Here is a 21,587-nt window from a genome sequence, read left to right on the forward strand (position 1 = left end):
GTTATAGAAGCAGTTTTCAGAAGAAATAGAGATTTAAAGGGTTACTGAGTTCTAGAAGAAATTAATGGGGAAAAAACCTATACTGTCAGCCCTCCGTATCTGTAGGTTCCACATCCACAGGTTTAACCAAACATTGGATTGAAAATATTTGAACAACAAAAAACAATTAAAATAAAAAGATACAGCAATAAAAAATACATGCTGGAATGAGGTGGCTCATACCTGTAATCCCAGTACTTTGGGAGGCTGAGGCAAGAGGATTGCTTGAGGCAATTGATATCAGCCTGGCCAACATAGTGAGACCCTGTCTTAAAAAAACGAAATAGCCAGACATTGTGGCATGCACCTTAGGAGGCTGAGAAGGGAGGATCACTTGAACCCAGGAGTAATCACGTCATTCCACTCCAACCTGGGCGATAGAGCGAGATTGTATTTCTTTCTTTCTTTCTTTTTTTTTTTTTTAAAGAAAAAAATATAGTTTAACAACTGTTTACATTGTATTAGGTATTAATCATCTAGAGATGATTTAAAGTATATGGGAGGATAGGTTATATGCAAATATTACAGCATTTTGTATAAGGGACTTTAGCATGTGCAGATTTTGGTGTCCTAGTGAGTTGGGGTTCCTGTAACCAGTCCCTCGTGGATACCAAAGGACTGCTGTATCTAGATACATTATGGCAAATTTTAAAATTTCATAAGTAGTTACCCATAAAAATAACAGAATAAGTAAATTATATATAAAGAAACACAAATCAGACCTCCCCCTCTTTTTTTCTCTCTCTTTTTAGACACAAGATCTTGCTAAGTGGGCCAAACTGGTCTCGAACTCCTGGCTTAAGCAATCCTCCTGCCCTGTTGGCTTCCCAAAGTGCTAGGATTACAGGCACGAGCCACCATGCCTGGCCTCGGGCTTTTTTTTGATGCTACTAAATGCCAGAAGATAATGGAGCATTGTATGCAGAGTTTTGAGGGAATGCGTTTCGAATAACAAATACTATGCCCAAATTTTAATTCATATGTGAAGGCAAGAGAAAGACGTTCTTTGATATGCAGAGATTAGAAAGTATCCTGCCCTTGTTTTCATGTGTCTTTCCTGAAAAAAATGACTTACCCGTGATCAAGATTAATTAAATTAAATAATAATGACAAAGTGAAGTTATAAAACAACCAGTTGGAACATTGAAGCAAACTAAGCAAAGATATAATGATTTTAAGTTGCTTTTTGAAGTAATTTAAGTGTAAAAAATCTTGACCAAAAGAAAGCAAAGCACACAGTCCAGTATCACAAAACATTATAAAAGGACAAATTAAAGAAGCATGTATAGAACTAGATGACAGACACAGCTAACATGTTCATTGTGCCAATAAATGTAAGAGGGTTAAACTGCCATGTTTAAAGCTAGACTTTGTAGACTGCTTTTTTTGTTGTTTTTGAGATGGAGTCTCTCTCTGTCGCCCAGACTAGAGTGCAATGGTGCGATCTCAGCTTATGGCAACCTCTGCCTCCCAGGTTCAGGTGATTCTCTTGCTTCAGCCTCTCAAGTTGCTGGGATTACAGGCGTGAGCCACCACACCTAGCTAATTTTTGTATTTTTAATTGAGACAGGGTTTCACCATGTTGGCCAGGCTGGTCTCGAACTTCTGACTTCAGGTGATCCACCTGCCTCGGCCTCTTAAAGTGCTGGGATTATAGGTGTTGAGCCACCGCGCCCAGCCCTGCTATTTTCTTGCAACAACAAGGTGTCAAATGGTTGAGCAGTCCCTAAGCAACAGTGAAGTGGCAGCTGCTGGTTGGGTTTATCACATCTATATAGTTTGATCCTGTAAGGCCACAATGAGCCCACATGGATTGAGATAATTTTATTACTTATACAGACAGTATAAACCAGGTTAGCATAGTGTCAGCTCCCCACATCCCACGTGACAGTACCAAAACAGAGGATCAAATGACAGACTACTCGAGTAGTAGCTCACTCTGTAATAGAGGAACAAATTCCATAGTGCAACTAAGCAGTTTTGTAACCTGCAGCTGTACCCTAAGGGAGTAAGGCAGAAAGCCCCATGCCTCACTCAGCCAGGGAGGTAGATGAGAAACTGTTTCTTGGCAACGTCTTGCAAAATAGAAAGGTAGATGAGTAACTGCCCCATGGCCATCTCCTACAAGACATAAGGGCAGATGAGAATTTTCGCCTCAAAACCACTTGTTCCAGGATAATCACAGGGTGTTCCACCAAGGCTTAGGTCATCCTGCCATGGAGCCTTGCCTACATGGTTTGTGTGGAGATGTGTAAGGACATTAGGGTGCCAGTGGCGGAGCCATTTTCCTATGTAAAAATTCATATTTTTCCACGTTATTGCAGACTCCTTATGAGCATTATTTTTAATGGCTACGTAAGTTTCTAGTCAATATTCATACCTTAATTTTTCAAAACACTAAACAAATGGTAGTTTACCACCCTTTCATATAGTACGTAGTCTTTAAGAAATACAGATGATTATCTTTTATTGATTTTATTTCTAGTTTTCCTGCTTTTAAAGATAAGTTTTCCCTGGAAATGTAGAGTTAGGCATATTTAAGCTCCTTGTTGCTTTGGGCAGAGCCATACATCTGACTCACAGTAATCACAGTATTTGGGTTTGTATACTAAAAATTAATTGAATAAATGAAAGAAATGTTAGTAGTTTTATAGCTTAGTGGAGTTTGAGATAAAATAGCTTCTGTAGAAATCAAGATTGAAGATTCTACAGAAAGCCTAGAAGGATTCTAGGCCTAACTCATCACTTATTTGTATGATCTTAGGCAAGTTATTTAACTTCTTTGAATTCTTTCCTTCTGTGAAATATGGAGGTTGGGTTAGACTTCTACAGTTCTTCAAGATTCAGTTTAGGTGTTTTGCTTTCTGTGCATTATGCTTTAACAGAGGATGGGAAAGCCTAAGACGGAAGAGTTATTTTCTTTGAATTCCAATGTTGGCACTGTTTTCAGTTACATATTTTATATAACAAGCCAATTGTAATTAGTAGAGAGGCTGAATTAGTTGTGTTTTCTTTTAATGTTAGGTGACAAGCCATCCAGAATCAGTTTCTCAATCATTAACTCCTCAGCAGCAACCACAGTACAACCTTCCAGAAAGAGACAAGCAACTACTTTTCTCAGAATATAATTTTGAAGATCTTAGTGCCTCATTTCGGAGCCTTTATAAGTCAGTTTTTGAGCAGTCACTTAGTCAACAAGGTGAGTTTTCTTAAAATCTTTTTTATAACAAAGTTTTATTGGAAAAAGATTTTTAAAAATTTCACATGGCAGCTGTTACACTCTTAATCTTAGAATATTATCATCATAATAAGAATCGGGTAATTATATTTTGCCCTTTGTGCCTTTACTGTGTTCTATTTATATTATAGCACAAAAATGGCAGGTAAATTTTATGTTGCATGCCTACTTACTTGTTTACTAGTGGCAGCCAGGAGCACTGTATTAAAGAATTCTGACACTGCATCTATACCATATGGGAAACACTAGTATAATTAATTAGTGATATCTGGCATTTGAAGTGTTTGAATGGTGAATGTTGCACCACAAGAATAGATGTGCCTTGCTTTTGTTCTGACTGGTATTAGCAAAAAGAGATAACTATCGGAATGTGGTAGCGCCAAATTTGTGATTTTGAGTGTGGCACTTAGAAGTGAATACATCAGCTACTAGTAAACTCTAGGTCATTGTTGTACACGATATACTTAAGTCAGATTTTAGTATTAAAAGTGACTGTAGTTGAGATATACTGTTACATCTTGACCAAATACTAGATTCTTGTTATAATGTGTTCTCGTCCCATTAGCTGCTGGTTTAATTTTAATCAGAGGGTAAAAATGTCACATTATCTTTTCCCCAGAGATGAATAGTCAGAAATTGTTGGGAACTCTACTGTTGAAGCATTTCCTAATTACTTGTTTGTTTGGCACATTAACTATTTACACCCCATGTTTTATTCTTTTCCTGCTGCTGTATCAAAATACCTTAGAATGGGTAATTTATAAACAACTGAAATTTATTTCTCACAGTTTGGGAGGTTGGGAAGTTCAAGATCAAGGAACCAGCAGATTTGGTGTCTGGCGAGGGCTTTTTCATCATAAATGATGCCTTTTAGCGGTATTGTCACATGGAGCTGAATGCTGTGTCCTCATGTGGCAGACGACATGGAAGGGCAAAAAGTAGCTAGTTCTCTCAACCCCTTTTGCAAGGCCCAATCCCTAATTACCTCCTAAAGGTCCCACTTCTTAATACCATCACCTGGGGGTTTAAGTTCCAACATACGAATTTTGGAGGGACACATACATTCAAACTGTGGCACCCCAACTCAGTTTACATGTTCATAGCAGTGAACAAAATTGAACAGAACTCCTTGTCTTTATACTGTTTGCATTTTAATACTTACTATCAGTTAATGTTAATGTTATATACTGTTATTTATATTGATGAATACTGATGTTGTGTATGTGAAATGGCTTTTTCTGGTTAGTATTTGAGTTTAAAGTAAGATTCATATGTTTTCCAACTTTTAAGTTTTTTATCTATAAAAGTATAAAAAGAACTAATGGAAGACTTTGCTAAGCAAATCCAACCTTGGTATTCACAATAGAAAAATAAGGGCTTTGAAATAACAATGATGACAATTTCTGAAGCCCATAATTCCATTCCATCACACTATTAAAAAAAAAAAAAAAAGGAGCATCGATAGGAATTCTGGGTTCTAGTCCAGGTTCTGCCATTAAGTCATCTGAGTTTACTTCTCATCTCTGGACCTCAGTATCCCCATTTGTACAATAAAGACGGTTGGATTAGATCAGTGATTTTCAGATTGTTCTCTTCAGAGGCCTTGGCTTTTGTAAAGATCTTAGGGACTGCAGGAGGAGAACTGTGCAGAGGTAGACCTAGTAAGCTTCCTTCCCCAGCTTCAAAAAAAAAACTGTATTATACTTATCAGTTTTATATATTGGGCTTCTGGAGAGAGATTTTGCTTTCTTTTATTTAGAAATAATTTGAGATTGAAAATGTTGATACAGATCAGACCTTGGTTCCCTTGTAAAATGCTAGGATTTTATTGAAAATTGATAAATTACTGCTTTCTTTGATCTTACAGTAATAACCCTATAGATTCCTTATATGTGACTATTTTCTAGGGCCAAGGCAAGAACTTTTATTAACTCTTCTGCCTGTAAAACTTGGTAGCTTTTAAGATTATCTTGCAATGTACGCAAATACAGTTTTACTGCTAATGACAAATAGGAGAATAATTTTATCTTTTTTAAAAAGCTTGATTCTTTTATTGATTGATATTATCTTGTGGTTTTTTTTCATTCAATAAAATTATTTTTATGTTTGGTTCAGCATAACATTGCGTGGGCTACGCTTTAGGATTTGAAAATAGTCTAGTTACATAGAACCAAATGTTGCAGTAAGGTTATCTAACTACTTGCAGACCAAACATAAATTATCCTTAACATTAAGCATTTTTGGCTTAATCATCATCATGGCAGCTAACATTTACAGAGCTCATCCTGCAGCTTACACCTTCACTATGTAGAAAGTAAAAAGTTCCTCTTCATAGTTTCCGTTCTTGTTAAAGAATAAATCATAAGCGTTAGAAAATAATAGTTTCTTTTAAAAACTAACTTCCTTTAAGCCTTCTTACTTTATGCTAATAACTTTTTGTTGGGCCCTATCCTGTGTAGCTGTTAAACATGCTCACAGGCATGTAGTACATTCTATGTATGTCCTTGTACCTTAAACCAAGATGTTTGTGCTAGACGCGCTCACAGGCATGTTCCAGCTCGCAGCCTGTGCCCCTGCCCTATTTGGCATAAACAACTTCCTCTTTTCCTTTGTCTTTCCATTACTTTTACCTATTGGGAAAAGTTTTAAACTATTAGCCAGTCGAGTTTTAGTTTAGATTGTGCAGTCTTCTATCAAAGCCTTGGTCTTTATGCCTTCAGAGAGCCATCCTGAGTGTGACCCCAACACCTTTCCCACTTTTCCCCGAACATTTCCTTATCTTTCAAGACTCAGTTCAGGCACTGTCTTTAAAAGAAAGGCTTCTGTATATTTTCAGCCTCCTCCTAGCTGAACAGACAAGGAGGAGGAGTTTTCATAATCCTCTGTATACTTTAGCTTTAGTACTTAAATTGTTGGTCATAATCTTGTCTTTCTCTTCCACTTGAGGGTGGGGCATTATATTTCTTCTCAATAACCACAGAGCCTAGTGTGTAGTGGATGTTGCATTAGCACTTGTTAAATTGAACCAGTGTTGCTTCCTGGCATCATATGCTTTTGTTATGTTAATAATTTTACAAATGTTTGTCGTAAAATACAACTGAAATCTGACCATAAATGATCTTGTTCTGTTTTTAGGTTTGATGAACATCCCTTCTGAATCTTCCCAGCAGTCCCACACTTCATGTTCCTATCAGCACTCTCCCAGCAGTACAGTGAGCACTCACCCACACAGCAACCAAAGCAGCCTGTCCAACAGTCATGGCAGTGGCCTCAACACCACGGGCAGTAATTCGGTTGCACAGGTCTCACTATCTCACCCCCAGATGCACACACAGCCATCTCCACATCCTCCCCATCGACCGCATGGTTTACCGCAGCATCCGCAGCGTTCCCCACACCCAGCACCACACCCACAGCAACACAGCCAGCTCCAGTCCCCTCACCCCCAGCATCCCTCTCCACATCAACACATACAGCACCATCCGAACCATCAGCATCAGACGTTAACACATCAGGCACCCCCACCCCCACAACAGGTATCCTGTAATTCTGGTAAGTTTTTGTCTCCTGGTTGGCTAACTGTGAATTAGGATCTGTCCTTTGTTATTTGGAGCTCATGTAGTATTTACTACCAAAACCTCTTTACATCTGTTTCCTTTTGTGTTTCCTTGCTATAATCCTATAGTTGTAACTCATTTAATTCATAGACTGACCTGGCGACTTTCTTGATTAAAATTTATTGTGGCAACATAGGCAAACCCAGCAACCCTTGCAGGTTTTTATTTTAACTCTTGTTTATAATTTAGATACATTATCTTACATTATCCTCCCAAATCAAGTATAGATGACCACATTTGATATATAGGAAAAGTACAACTAAAAGAATTTTAAGTAATTTGCTTAAGATCATACTGTGGTAAGTGGTAGAACTGGGGTTTATATTCTGACATGTCTGACTTCAAAGCTGATAACACCAGTTATTCTAAAAGAACTAAAATTAGCAGACATTTGCTAAGTGGATAGGATTTGCTCACCCACTTGCTGCGGAGTTTGCTTTATTTTTATTTGCCAGGTCACTATTTATTAAAGGAGCCTCCTCTTCCTCTTACCCACAAGAACAACAAATTAGTCATGGCAAATGTCCTGGTTCCTGCTCATAATCTCATTTCAGTTAACCTTTTTCCTACCCTGACCTTTTGACTACCTGAGTTATGTTTACCTCAAGAGATCTAGATTCTAGTACTGCTTTGGCTGTTGTATTACCTGAGTGACTTAAATCATATAATTCCTTTGAACCTTGGTTTCCTTATCCGTGAAGTTCTTCTTGAACTAAAGGATGTGAGTCTGGTAGACTTGCATGTTCGTGGCTCATTTGGGTATTAGTTTAATCCCCTCCCACCTAACAAATTTCTTCCTAAGTTATGACTTGCTTCATGGCAGGGTCATGTTGTCTCTAGTTGATTGTTTATTTTAAAAATCCATAATTGGCAGAATTTTGTAATCAAGTAGCCAGTAGTTGATAGAGCCAAGAGTTGCCTTGATGTAGCAAAAGCAAACCAACCAGCCCTTTTTATTGGTCTTTATCTTCATCCATCCAGGGGAGATCCTAGAAACAGAGTGGCTTGACAGCAGTCACTGAACGGAGAATTTTCTTCCTCTGTTTAGCACTGCTGTCTCATTGAGGGTAACTCTTGCTGCATGGCCTCTGACTAATGACTGGTTTGCTGACATACAGATTATGGAGTCTTAAACTCTCCTGATGTCATATCAGAGAATACCATTTCTGACTAAAAATGCCCTGACGTGGATTCATCAGCATTTCTTACAGAGATCTCACCCCTCTTCCTTCACTACCTTGGCAGGGTGACTGTGTTAAATTTTTTTCTCTTAAGGTTGCCTTGGAAGAAGCATTTACTCTTACTATATGATCTAATCCACCTGCGTTAAGTCATTGCATTAAATTGTACTGTGTATTGCCTCTAAATGTGAACCTGCCTCTCTGAGTTTTTTTAAGGTCATAAGAAGACAGGAAAATGAACTTTATATAGGAGAAAATACAGATTTGCATGACATTTCCTATCTGTTCATTTATTGGTACTATAATGTAAAGAGCAATATCAAGTTTGATATTACTAGGTGATGTGGCAATTTGGAAGCTGCTAGACTGGAGGTTAGAAGACCTGGGTTCAAGTCTTAGATTCATCATGACAACCTTGCTAAGTTATGTCACTTCTCTGGTTCAGTTTCTTTTATTTGTAAAATGGAGAGAAATAATACCTTTCTGCCTGTCTCACAGAGCAGATTGCCCAACGCATGATATAATGGGTACAAATCCCCTTGTAAGACGGGACAAGAATCAGCCAATTTCAGGAATAAGGCCAGCTCATCGTTTTTCCCTTACCACACTTCACCCTTTCACCATCCAGGAATTACACTGTTGTCAATATTTTATAGGTGTTTCAAATGATTGGTATGCGACACTTGATATGCTAAAAGAAAGCTGTCGAATTGCCAGCAGTGTTAATTGGTCAGACGTAGACCTTTCACAGTTTCAAGGTGAGTGTTGGTTCTTTTTGACATATAACCAAATACACATGATCCTGTTTCTCTGCTAGATTATAACTTTCTTTGTGGTAGAAATAAACATCATCTTATATAGCATTTCTTTTGCAGTTGGTAAAATTCATAATAATTTTGGCCAGTTGATGTAGCAGAGGGTCACAGACAAGTTCTGAAAGAAATTTGGCCACATTTAAAATAATTGGGCTTTGAATAATTTAAAAAGGTCATTCTTCATTGCGTGGATAAATCACTACCATAAAGTGGAGTGAGTGGAAATTTTGAGGGCTGAAAAAAATTATGTCTTGCTATTTTCCTTGCAATGTTTATTGCATAACAGTGCTAACATATTTTTAATGCTTTCCTCATAGGTCTGATGGAGAGTATGAGACAGGCAGATCTCAAGAACTGGTCTTTAGACCAGGTTCAGTTTGCTGATCTCTGTTCTTCTCTTAATCAGTTCTTTACACAAACTGGCCTTATACATTCACAGAGTAATGTTCAGCAAAATGTTTGTCATGGTGCCATGCATCCAACAAAACCTTCCCAACACATTGGAACAGGTATGGGATTAGTTATCTTCTTGATTTTTCTCATTTTCTCATTCATACGAAATTTAGTAACTGTCTTAACCAACTTGGTTTGCTGCTAATGATGACAGTGATCTGTTTACAAATTTTTATTTATAAGAAACGAATGAAAGCAAATAATTTATATGTAGGGTATATCTTAGAAAAATTGAGGTAAAGAGACTGTATGTTTTTCTGTTGTAATTTATATGATTGCTTTATTATTTACAGTTAACTGTTGTAATCGTTATCCTTTTACAAAGTTATCAAACAAGAATTAAATATATTGGAGATACTTATGTTTTTATAGGAACGTAATTATGAAATTATATTAATTTAAATTTGTACAGATCTGCAATGGAAATCAACGTGTCTTGTGTATCTCCTAAGAATTTTAAAATTAAACAATTCAAAGTGTTTGAAGAGTAGACATAATGGAAAATAGTCTCACTGATGTTTTACTTTAGACCCCAAATCTTTCCTATGTATTTTTTAAATCTCGCTTTCTTCCTTCATTCTTTACCCTTGCAGCCATGTCTTCCACTCTGATTGCACATTTTTCTGTAGGAATTTCATATCCCAGTTACTTCTTTCTTCATTTTAATTCCTTACCTTCTCTTATCATCAAGTTTACTTCTTTTCTGTATGTTATATTGATTTTACATTTTATGCCAACAAGCTCTCTCTTCTCTATCCTGAGTGGCTTCCTTTAACCATTATTCTATCTGATTTCACATCTTTCTTTCACCTATGGTTTGAGTTTATTCAGCTCAAGCTTATCAGTCTGTGTCTTTCTTTTCATGAAATCTTTATTTCTGTATCCTTTGATGTAGTGGAAATCTATTATCTTTTCTTCTTCCATGTTGAATAGCTTTTCCTAAGCTATTTTGAATAGCTTACCCTGCCTGAAACTTTCAGTCACTATTTGATTCTGGTGACCTATTCATTCAGTAAATTCTATCCACACAAGGGCCTTGTTCAGTCCCTGGCTGATTGCCCTCTGTGCCAGACACTAAAATTTATTTTTTGATAACTTTTTAGCTTCTTTGTCTCTCTCTCTCTCTCCTTTTGTTAGTTCTTTTTGGTATCTTTCTGATATCTATTCATTTTTAAGCATCAAGATCTCTGTAATTCAGGTATCCTCACTTATGTGCCCTTCTTCCATTTCTTTTTTTTTTTAATCCTTTCTTGCAGATGGACAGCATGTCTTCTTTGTTTCTCTCATGGGTTCTAAGCTCGTACTTTGTCCCTTTCAGGATATATCACTTTCATTTTTCCAACTTGCTTTAAGTCCTTAGACCAGGTGTACCACCTCTGTCTGTTTTTTGTCCTTTTTTCTCCTTTCTTCTTTTCTTTCTGTGTTCATCCAAAATTGTTGCTTCTGAGTGCTGTCATAATGTTCACTTCTTTGCTAACTCCATCTCTAACCATTTCAGTCAGTCTCAAAAAGTACTAAGTGAGATTAAATAGCTTATGTATATATCACTAGTCTTGTGTGTTTGGGGATAAGTACCTGTGTTGCTCATAGATTGTTGCCTTAGGCAGGAGAAGTAGAAGAAGATGTGGGTCAGCGTTAGAAGAAGGCAATCTCGGCCAGGCATGGTGGCTCATGCCTGCAATCGCAGCACTTTGGGAGGCCGAGGCGGGCTGATCACCTGAAGTCAAGAGTTCGAGATCAGCCTGGCCAACATGGCGAAACCCCATCTCTACTAAAAACACAAAAATTAGCCGGACCTGGTGGCACATGCCTGTAATCCCAGCCACCCGGCGGGGTTGAGGCAGGAGAATTGCTGGAACCTGGGAGGCGGAGGTTGCAGTGAGCCGAGATCACGCCAGTGCACTCCAGCCTGGGTGACAAGAGGGAGACTTCGTCTCGAAGAAGAAGAAGAAGAAGGCAATCTCAAAAGCCAGTGTACATGTTAGCCAGTAGCTCTCATGTTGGTGAATTTCAGTTTTGTGCCCTAAGTCTGTAAGAAAGGTCTATGTGTACCTTTTGGTCTTGGAACTTGGTAGTTTTGTCATGGAAAAAACACTTTATCTGCTGCTGTCCTCTGTCAGAGTACCCAGGCACTCCTAGATTCTCTCTAGACTGAGATCCTGAGTTATTTTCCTGAAGCCCTTTGTTCCTAGACTTCTGTAGTCATCTCTTCTTGAGCCTTGACCTTGGTTATTTGTTCTGGTGTTCTGTTATTCTGTTAATTTTTTCTGTCATCTCTTTTGTCAGGGCCCTCCTCCTTTCTAGGGTCCCGATGACACCTTCGTGATTCTCAGTGCTACCTAGTCACAGCCTATCAAAGGTAGAAAAACTATAGTTTTTCTTCAATTCTTTCTACTCTCACTCCACTTTTGTATTTTCCTTCTGACTCATGCCTGCCAAGCCGTGTTGGCCTCTGACAACAGTTGTTCTCTCATCAATTATGGTGCTCCAAGTATTCATCACTTCATGCCTGCTGATGTCTGTTCACAAATATTCAGATTTTTTTTTACATGTCCAGCCTGCTTCCTCTTGTTTTAAGTGTCAGTGTCTTTCTGTCATTCCTTTTTTCTCTTGTCTTACATCCCTGTATATCACATCCGTTCAGATCTTTCACTTTCCTCATCTCTGCACCCCAATAATTCTTTGTCATAATTTCTTAGAAGTATAGTCAAGAGGAGACTTTCAGAGAGCTGTTGATTTTATCCCTTTATTTAACAGATGAGGACATTGTAATCCAGGGGGAGAAAGTGACTTACCCAACGTTGTAAAATTCACTTAGGTGTAGGTCTTGAGTCCCAGAATATAGTCTCTCCATTTCCTTAAACCTTTCCTGTCATTCCTGTCTTCAAGGACCCTCTTGGAAAACACCTCCTTGAGCTTCCTATAGACTCCAGAAATTAGTGGTGTAGTGTGCTAGTGTGGAAGGGGAAAGGGGAGAAGGATGTTATAGAACACAGTCTATGACATCTTTTCCTAAATCTTTTTACCTGTGGTTATAATTTGTTTATATTTTCTGACTGTACTATTCTAATTTGATGCTTTGCTTAAAGGTCATTAGATATAGGTAGGAATGCAGTCATTGAGCACACACTAGACACCTTTTCTGTGTCTAGCTTTGTATTGGGCACTGAGAATAAAGACATGACCCCTGTAGTAGCTTTTATCTCAAAGAGTTCACAACCTAGTGGTTGAGACAGATCCATCAAGAAATACAGTATGTTCACTTTGGGAGGCCGAGGCAGGCAGATCATGAGGTCAGGAGATAGAGACCATCTTGGTTAACATGGTGAAACCCCGTCTCTACTAAAAAAAATACAAAAAAATTAGCCAGATGTGGTGGCAGGCGCCTGTAGTCCCAGCTACTCAGGAGGCTGAGGCAGGAGAATGGCGTGAACCCGGGAGGCAGAGCTTGCAGTGAGCCAAGATCGGGCCACCACACTCCAGCCTGGGCGACAGAGCGAGACTCCATCTCAAAAAAAAAAAAGAAACTCAGTATGTTGAGGGCTACACTTCTCCATAGGGTGTAAGTGTAATAAGAATTCAGAGAAAGGGGTGCATACTTCTCTTGGAAAGATGGAAAATTTTCCTAGAAGACAGCATAAGCTGGACTTTGTAGGTTAAGTAGGATTTTGCAAGACAGAGAGGTCAGATCATGTCATGTCTGTTTTCTGCTCAAAACCCTCCATCTTTCTCAGTAAAGACCAATGTTGTTACTATGGCCTACATGGCCTACACAATCTGATCACCGATTATTTTCGGATCTTGTCTCCTGCCTTCTCCCCTCCACCTCTGTGCTCCAACACTACTGGTCTCCCTGGTGTTCTTTGAACACACTAGGTAGCACACTCTACCTAAACAGGGCCTTTGTACTTGCTGTTTCCTCTTGTCCAGACTGGTCTTCCCTCAGATAGACACATGACTCATTTCCTCATCTTGTTCCGTTTTTTTTTCCTCAAAAAAACACCTGCTTGGGGGATTCCTTCCTTGGTCATCCTATTTAAATGGCACCACTACTCAGCACTCCTTGTTCTCTCTCTCTGCTTTTTTTCCATAGCATGTCACATACTATTTAATTTACTTTGTTTGCCCCTACCCAACATGCCCAAGAATACACTCCCGAAAAGCAGAGTTGTGTTTTTTCATTGTTGTATCCATAGTGCCTCAAGCAGTGCCTGAAATCTTTGGAAACTGCATTGGAAGTTAATTTCTTACATAGGAAATTCAGGAATACACTCATTCAGACTCTATATTGAGAATATGGGAAAAAATGAGAATTAATGGGAATTTCTATATGAAAATAAAAGTGTTACGACTATGATGAAATTTCAGAAAGTTAAGACTTTTATGTAGATGTTTGTTTATTGTCATAATCCTGTCATTCTTACTCCCCTCTGCCTTTAAGGTAAGAATTACGAAGCCGTAAAAGAGAAGTGATGAAAGATTAATTCCCAATAAAAATCAGTTTTACATTTTCATTATGACATGAACTCGAAAGATGTGTGGAATGAGAGCTAAGATTTTGAAGGACAGAGACAGGGAAGTTGTGGGTGTGTGAGTGACCATATTACTCTGAGTGGTGTGGCCCCTCCAGCTTGGTGCAGTCTTTAGAAAGTACACTAGCTGTGCACGTGAAGACCGATCAGCATTTGGAGACAGGATTCCGCCCCACGTCACTCGCACCAGTAATTAGAGCTGTAGTTTAGTATAACTTTTCTCCTCTTTTTTCTTTCTAAATCATCAGTATGGTCAGTCAATAAAAGAGCTCAGTTCTGACTATAAACTTCACTGATAAAAGGCATGTTATGGGAGGCAGGGACAGGGGGTCAGAAGTCTTGAATTCTGGTCCTAGTTCTGTCTCATTTCTTCTCTGTCTCTGTTTCCCTATCTACATGGACAGAGGTAAGGTCAGATGAGATTATCTCTGAGGCCATCTCAAGCCTGGATAGTCCGGCTTTCCACTGGAGGGTAAAGACTTGTGAGCAGCCAAATACAGAATGCCTTACCTTAATAGAAGTGGAAGATTTTTTCCACTCTTTTTAGTTTCCTCTGGAAAAATGATTACTATTTTTTAGTTTCATTACAACATTACTGGAATTCAAGTGTAATTTACATGAAATAGTAGATAACCTTAGGGAAGTAGCCTTTCCAGAATTCCAGATGTTCCTTACAATGTGAACCACTTTTATAATCATTCCTCATGAGTTATTGGGGGAGAGGTCATGTTTGTTCTCTCTTTTGCATTGTGATGTAATGTAGTTGACATTTTGGAGGCGATAACACTTGATGTCTCCTGTTAATGAAAATATATTAAGAAGCTTCTGAAGTAAAATTTGAATGAGATCCATGGTCCCCATCCTCACACTCCAGAATAATATTCCCCTCCCCTCCCCTCCCCTCTCTTGTGACAGGGTCTCACTCTATTATCCAGGCTGGAGTGTAGTAGCACAATCTCGGTTCACTGCAACCTCCGTCTCCCAGGTTCAAGTCTGAGTAGCTGGGACTACAGGCGCGTGCCACCACGCCCAGCTAATTCTTTGTATTTTTAGTAGAGACAGAGTTTTGCCATGTTGGCCAGTCCGATCTTGAACTCGTGACCTCAGGTGATCTGCCTGCCTCTGCCTCCCAAAGTGCTGGGATTACAGGCCTGAGCCACCGTGTACTGCCCAGAATAATATGTTTTTAATTATCATTGCTTGATGTAGCTCTTTTACCATGTGCAGATCTTTATTGTTACTTTGTGCTCCCCAGGTACTTGTTAATTAACAAGGGTACACATGGTTACACATAGTTAGGCCTGCTTCAAGGGTGAGAACGTCAGGGAAGTAGAGAAATAGGTTGTGATGTAGAAAGAGTCCATGAGTGGCTGGGTGTGGTGGCTCATGCCTGTAATCCCAGCACTTTGGGAGGCTGAGACAGGTGGATCACTTGAGGTCAGGGGTTTGAGATCAGCCTGGTCAACATGGTGAAACCCCATCTCTACTAAAAATACAAGAATTAGCCAGGCGTGGTAGTGCATGCCTGTAATCCCAGCTACTCAGGAGGGTGAGGCAGGAGAATCGCCTGAACCCAGGAGGCAGAAGTTGCAGTGAGCCGAGATTGTGCCACTGCATTCTAGCCTGGGTGACAGAGTGAGACCCTGTCTCAAAAAAGAGAGTCCATGAGTTAGGAGAACTGGATTCTGGTCCTAGCACTGTCAAACTAATGTGTCTTTGGGCAAGTCAGGTTAGCCTTTCTGAGTTTCAGTTGCCTCATCTGTAAAATGGGTGTAACAATCCCTGTCTTACCCTCCTTTGGGGCTTAGTGGGAGGGTCAGATGAAGTAATGGATACAAAAATACTTTTGAATTGTAATGAGGTATGTGACAGCAACAATAATAGACATAACTCGCCTACCAGTGTACAGTTAGTGGCAGCGCCAGCATTAGTTCCAGTGTGTTCACACCCAGCCTGGCACCCTGTTCAAAAGGCCAAGACCACAGTTTTAGCATCTGAAAGGAATAATATTTTCTTCCCCCTTTCTCCTCATTTTACCTGCTTAATTTACTTTCAGAGTAACAATTCTGTTAAGATTTTAGTGCTCCATTTGTTTTATTTGTGGTAACATGTTTTCCCTCTTTCTGCTTTTAATCTGATTAGGAAATTTGTACATAGATTCTAGGCAAAATCTCCCTCCTTCAGTGATGCCACCCCCTGGTTATCCTCATATCCCACAGGCACTCAGCACTCCAGGAACAACGATGGCAGGTAAATGTGTGTGTGTGTGTGTATGTGTGTGTGTGTGTGTGTGAGTTATTACCCAGAGTTTAATTTTGAGAAGTGTTAACTTTCCCAGTGGTGAATGAGGCTGCCTCAAGGAGTGAACTCCCTGTTAAGAGGGGCTAGGGAACAATGTCTGGACAGCCACTTGGCACTTGTGCTAGCAAAGGGATTCAAGCATCAGTTGATATTTGGACTGTAGGACCTGAAGTCCTTATTAGCCCAAGATGCAATGATTCTACTTATTCTAGTTATTTATTCTCTTGCCTCTCTAAGAAGTCCTGGGGTCATAGTTGAGGGTGTTTGACAGGACTTTAGCAGGTTTTAGGAACCTACTTTATTAGCTCGTGTAGATTCTGCTTCATTCATTCCTATGGAGTTCCCCCAGCTATAGTTTCCAGGGAAGTACCTTGTAGAGAAGGTAAATTTTAGGAGTTAACTGGTTCATACACTTTTCCCGCTGGGTTCTTGAATGCAGGATACGTTTCATTTAGCCAGGGGAATACGGCACATTGTTAGAGCTGGAAAGTATCTTAAGGATCACTTAGGATAATGGAGGCTCCGAAGGAGAAATGCCTTGCCCAGGCCACCCAGTTTAGTGAGTGGCCAGACCAGGACTCAAGCCCCAGTGTCTGGATTCAGAGTCCATTGTTTTTCTCACATACCACACAATCCTTTACTTAGGCTATTTGAGGAAAAGACATAAAGGTAATGGGGTTGGGGATGGATTTAAAACCTTGAAGAACTGTGTGGCAGACAGCAGTGAGGAAGGAGTTGGGAAAAAGTGATATGTCCTTTGCTGAAGGGGGAAGGAATGTTAACCTGTTGTGAGTGCTTACTACTAATTTGTAAGTGGCACCATAAGGTGGTAAGACTCTGGAGCCAGATTACTTGTGTTTGAATCTTCATGCTTTGCCACTTAATGGCTGTGTGATATTAGGCAAGCTACCTAACCCTCCTACCTCAGCTTCCCTGTTTGTAAAAGGGGCTAATAAAACTACCTGCGTCCTCAAGTTGTTAGGATTAAATGAGAATCATGTAAATTAGTGCCTGACCCACATTAAGGAACTTACAAGTTTTTTTTTAAATGGAGGCATTTTACCTGTATTGTGATATACTGAAAACCTTAACATTAAATAATTGTACAAGAAAATATTTCAGGGCATATGAGAAAAATGAGTAGCAGACTACTTGAAATTTTGTAATCAGAGTACTAGAAAAATAATCTAGTAAAACTTCCACAACAGTTAAAAGGATATGTATAATTTGTAATAAAAGAAAGAATTCTACAAGTAAATATCAACCTCTACTTTTAAAAAGTGGCTGGTTTAGAAGGGGGTCTGTCAAGATACGGTGGAGACATAGACCCAATGAATCAAAATTGGGGAGCACAAACAGCACATGGCCAAACCGGTGCAAGAAGAGCATGGGAAGATGGGCATTCTGTACTCAGCTGTGGTTCCTTCTGGTTTCCTGTGTTCCCTTGTTGATGTCCTCTGTGTTCACTTGACGTTACTTGGTGGCACAGAAATTAGCTTGCTGGGGAAAATTCAGTATGACGTCATTGGTGCACTGCCATCATTATCCTGTTTACCATTCTCATGGGAGCCAATTCATGTTACTGAAACAATGTATTGGAGCAAAACAGACTGTAAGAGCAGTGGCTACATTGGCACTTTTCTTGTGTCTTCCTTACTGCAGCCTGCTATAATGGAAGGAGTGTGGATCTAGTGAACTGACCTCAGATCTTATCTTTGTCCCCTACTGGTTTGTGTAACTTTGGGTAATTTACTCATCCTCTTAAACCCTATCCCCTTACCTATAAAATAAGGATCATAAGAGCCACTTTTTGAAGGCTTATGGTTGAATTAGTGAGATAATATGTAGCTGGCATATAGGAAGTACACAGTAGGGGTTAGTTTATTTCTTACTTTCTTCTCTACCCAAGTCGCTGCTATTATTGCCTCTTTCCTTCCAGGCCATCACAGAGCCATGAACCAGCAGCACATGATGCCTTCCCAAGCCTTCCAGATGCGGCGTTCCCTGCCTCCAGATGACATCCAGGATGACTTTGATTGGGATTCAATTGTGTAGGGCTTGTTTCTGCAAGCCACCAGACCCTAATGTTACCTTTCTGTGCAGTGAAGGGAAAGGTTTAAGAGAATCCAGTTGAGAAAACAAACTTGCTAATCACTTTGCCAATGTTATCAAAATTACTTTTGAAGACAATCAGAAGGATTTTAGCTGGATAACTTACTGCTTTTATCTGACCCAAACAAGTACTACATGTTTGTCTCCCTGCCAGCTGCCCTATGTAGCTCCTAACTGTTGTGTGATTTGGACGGCTTTTTGCGTATTTGTGTCAGTTTGATGTTAACCACAAGTGCCAGACTGATTTTTCAGACGGAGCCTATTTTGCTGCAAGCAGTTTATATAAAGATACATATGTGTAAATATATGTACAAAAATTACTGAAAGGCTTCAGTTTTTTCTAATTGGATTATTATGTCTTGAAAGGAAAGTTATTGTCAGTTTTTATTCCTTGTTAGGCTATTTTCTGCAGAATGCTTTTAACTGATGTAGGAAACTGAAAGGAAATAGATTTTTTTCCAAAGCCCAGTTCCCCTTATTTAATCTTTTTTAGAAATGTGGGTAATGAATTCTACCTAAGAAGTCAAGGAAACCAGAATTTGACACTCTGCAACAATCCAAAGGGGCATGTTGCTCCTGAGCAGCATGAAGAAGAACTGACCGAATTGGTTTTGATGCTTGGGGGATCATAGAGTATTTATGTCTGCTTTTCTAAATCTGTGTTATAACAGCTCTAAAGTTGATTGATCGGTAAGAAATTGGGCATTGCTTGGCTCTTTAAACACATCAGTGCTTCCACATTCACCTATGTATTTATTATTCAAAAGTGTTATTTTAATATTTATTGCTACCTTCTGTGAATGCTTAGCTCCTGTTGAGTTCATTAAGGAGAAATGTGTCTGAAAGCACAGAATTATTATTTTTTTCTTTTTTTGAGATGGGGTCTTGCCCTGTCGCCCAGGCTGGAGTGCAGTGGCGTGATCTTGGCTCACTGCAACCTCCGCCTCCCGGGTTCAAGCAATTCTCCTGCCTCAGCCTTCCGAGTAGCTGGGAGTGCAGGTGCACACCGCCATGCCTGGCTAATTTTTTGTATTTTAGTAGAGACGGGCTTTCACCATGTTGCCTGGGCTGGTTGCAAACTCTTGAGCTCAGGCAGTCTGCCTGCCTCAGCCTCCCAGAGTGCTGGGATTACAGACGTGAGCCACTGCGCCCGGCCCAGAATTACTTTTCTTGATAAGAATTTACAGATAAGACACTCAGAGAGACATTGTGTCATTCTCTATCATCAGTCCTTTTACCATGTGAATAGATTTCTCTGTCTTGGCATTCTTGCTGATTCAGACTTATTAGTTAAATCAGATTTTTCTGGAATTTGAATCAGATTCCATTTGGGCAACAACAGCAGGGCAGTGTTTCTAAAGCAAGTTTCCCCACTCATCTAGGTTGTCTTGAAAGGAGGATAGAGCCACTTACAGTTTTATTTGCTTCAGTGTTTAATGTAGATATTATGTGGCCTGCTGTTTCTGTTGTCTTGTATGTCTGTGTATGCATGACATTTGGTCCCTTTCTTTGAAATGCAGCCCACCTCTTACGGGTTTTTTAGTGGTGGTGGTTTGTTTTGTTTCATATCATATCACAGTTTGCATGGACTGATTATCTTAGTTTTATGATAAAACTAGAAGAAATGAGGGTTTTTTTTTTTTAATGAATAGATTTTGAATTGATTCTTTAGGCCCCCAAAAAAGTGTCAATTCTAATGGGGAAATATATTCCATCAAGTCGAAGAATAATAACTGCTCACTAGTTGCTTTTTAGCATCTCTGGTCTTACAGCCATGCTAAATCACTTTAATTAGCCTTAGTGATTCTATGGTTGAGTAATCTCTACTTGAACTAAACAAACATCTTTTGTTTCTGTGTGTGTGTGTGTGTGTGTGTGTGTGTGTGTGTGTGTTTTAATGGAGTGTTGCCTTGAATGAATCACTGGGAAGCCAGCCATGGTAAGGGCTGGTGAGGTTGGGGAGAAAGGAAGAGCTTTATGTTTCTCTGTTGTTTGGACCCTACTTGGCATGAAAAAGGAAGCTCAGTTCCAGCCCCTTGGATCAACGAAAATCAGAGGATTCTGGAAAGGCAGCCAACTTGCGCCTCTTAGAAGGATCAGAGGCAAGATGAGATGGCAGCCTGCAGAGTAAATGCTTGAAAAAAGAGAGGTGATTTTCCATGGTTTGCTTAAGTCACTGTTTTCTAGACACCAAAATAGCTGTTTTGAAACTGTTTTAATTGCTTGGGTAGCAAAGTGCACTTTAAACAATTTGGATATTGGAATGCAGTCTCATACTGAGTGATTTGAGTAGAACCACTGATGATGATTTTATAAATTGTGTGAAGCGAATTTCCCATTTGGCAATCATTTACTGATTTGCAGTGATGAATATTTTTATGAGAATTTAAACTTAGCAAGAATGGCCATGGAGGCAAAGCCTTCACGCAGACCCATCCCACTCTCCTGTGATCCAGCTGGTCCAGGAGCCCAGGACAGGCCTTTTCTGTGGGCCCTGGCCAGACAGGGTTACCTGGTGAGGTGCAGAGAGTCCCTCTAGTGGCCATTTCGTATGGTAGTTGCTAATGCAGAACAAGTTCTGTCTTGGGCTTAAATTGACTGAAGACTTTAGGGGGAAAGAATAGTAAATGCATGTAAACAAATGGGGGCACTCTGTCCAGGAGAATAATCCGACTGGCATTTGTGGCAGTTTTTGAAATGTAAATGTATTCATGTGTGTTCTTGTAAATACGTGTCGCTCAGATGTCCTTTGAAGTGGGAGGGAATCAATCCGGGGATAATTTCAAATGGAATAGAGTATTTTGATATTGTTCATTCAGAGGGTGATGTGTACATATCTATATTGTATATATGTGATGAAAATGCATTGGCTTTTTGTGCAGATACAACTTGCTCTCTGTACTGCTGTTGGACAGTCAGTGTTTTAATGTTTCTACAGTTTTGCTATTGCACGATTTCATATTTTGCCTCTATGATGAACGGCAACCATTATTTGTAACTGTTTAGTGCTGTAAAGAAATATTCCAAGTGTCATTAGGATTGTTGCTGCCAGAACTGATATGCATGAATGGCACTTAAAATAAATATATTATGTTAACTCTATTTACAACACTGATTGGTCTCCGTTGTTTGCTGTAATTGAAGAAGTGAGAGTGGAGCTAGTCCAGGTGCAGAAACCCCACAGCCAGGACCCCAGAGTCCTTGGGGTCACTGAGATTGTGTCCTTTGCATTACTACCTGAGGACAGTAATTGCTGCCATTTAGTGAGCATCTTATTAGCTCCGTGAACTTGGGGAAGT

General features: G+C 39.5%; 1 protein-coding gene across 5 annotated transcripts in view; it reads left to right on the forward strand.

Annotated features, from left to right (window-relative positions):
• The window catches only part of FOXJ3 (forkhead box J3), a 154,369-nt gene extending 132,979 nt beyond the window's left edge, over positions 1–21,390 (forward strand). For all 5 annotated transcript variants that reach the window (XM_009251624.4, XM_009251635.4, XM_009251630.4 and 2 more), the window contains 6 exons: positions 3,064–3,238; positions 6,413–6,829; positions 8,732–8,833; positions 9,208–9,399; positions 16,018–16,125; positions 18,116–21,390. In XM_009251624.4, coding sequence (XP_009249899.1) covers positions 3,064–3,238; positions 6,413–6,829; positions 8,732–8,833; positions 9,208–9,399; positions 16,018–16,125; positions 18,116–18,231 — 1,110 coding nt within the window. In that variant the 3' untranslated portion in view covers positions 18,232–21,390. The remainder of the gene's footprint in view (positions 1–3,063; positions 3,239–6,412; positions 6,830–8,731; positions 8,834–9,207; positions 9,400–16,017; positions 16,126–18,115) is intronic.
• The last annotated feature ends 197 nt before the right edge of the window (positions 21,391–21,587 follow it).

The sequence above is a fragment of the Pongo abelii genome, chromosome 1 (genome assembly GCF_028885655.2).
Source record: "Pongo abelii isolate AG06213 chromosome 1, NHGRI_mPonAbe1-v2.0_pri, whole genome shotgun sequence".
Taxonomy (NCBI): Eukaryota; Metazoa; Chordata; class Mammalia; order Primates; family Hominidae; genus Pongo; species Pongo abelii.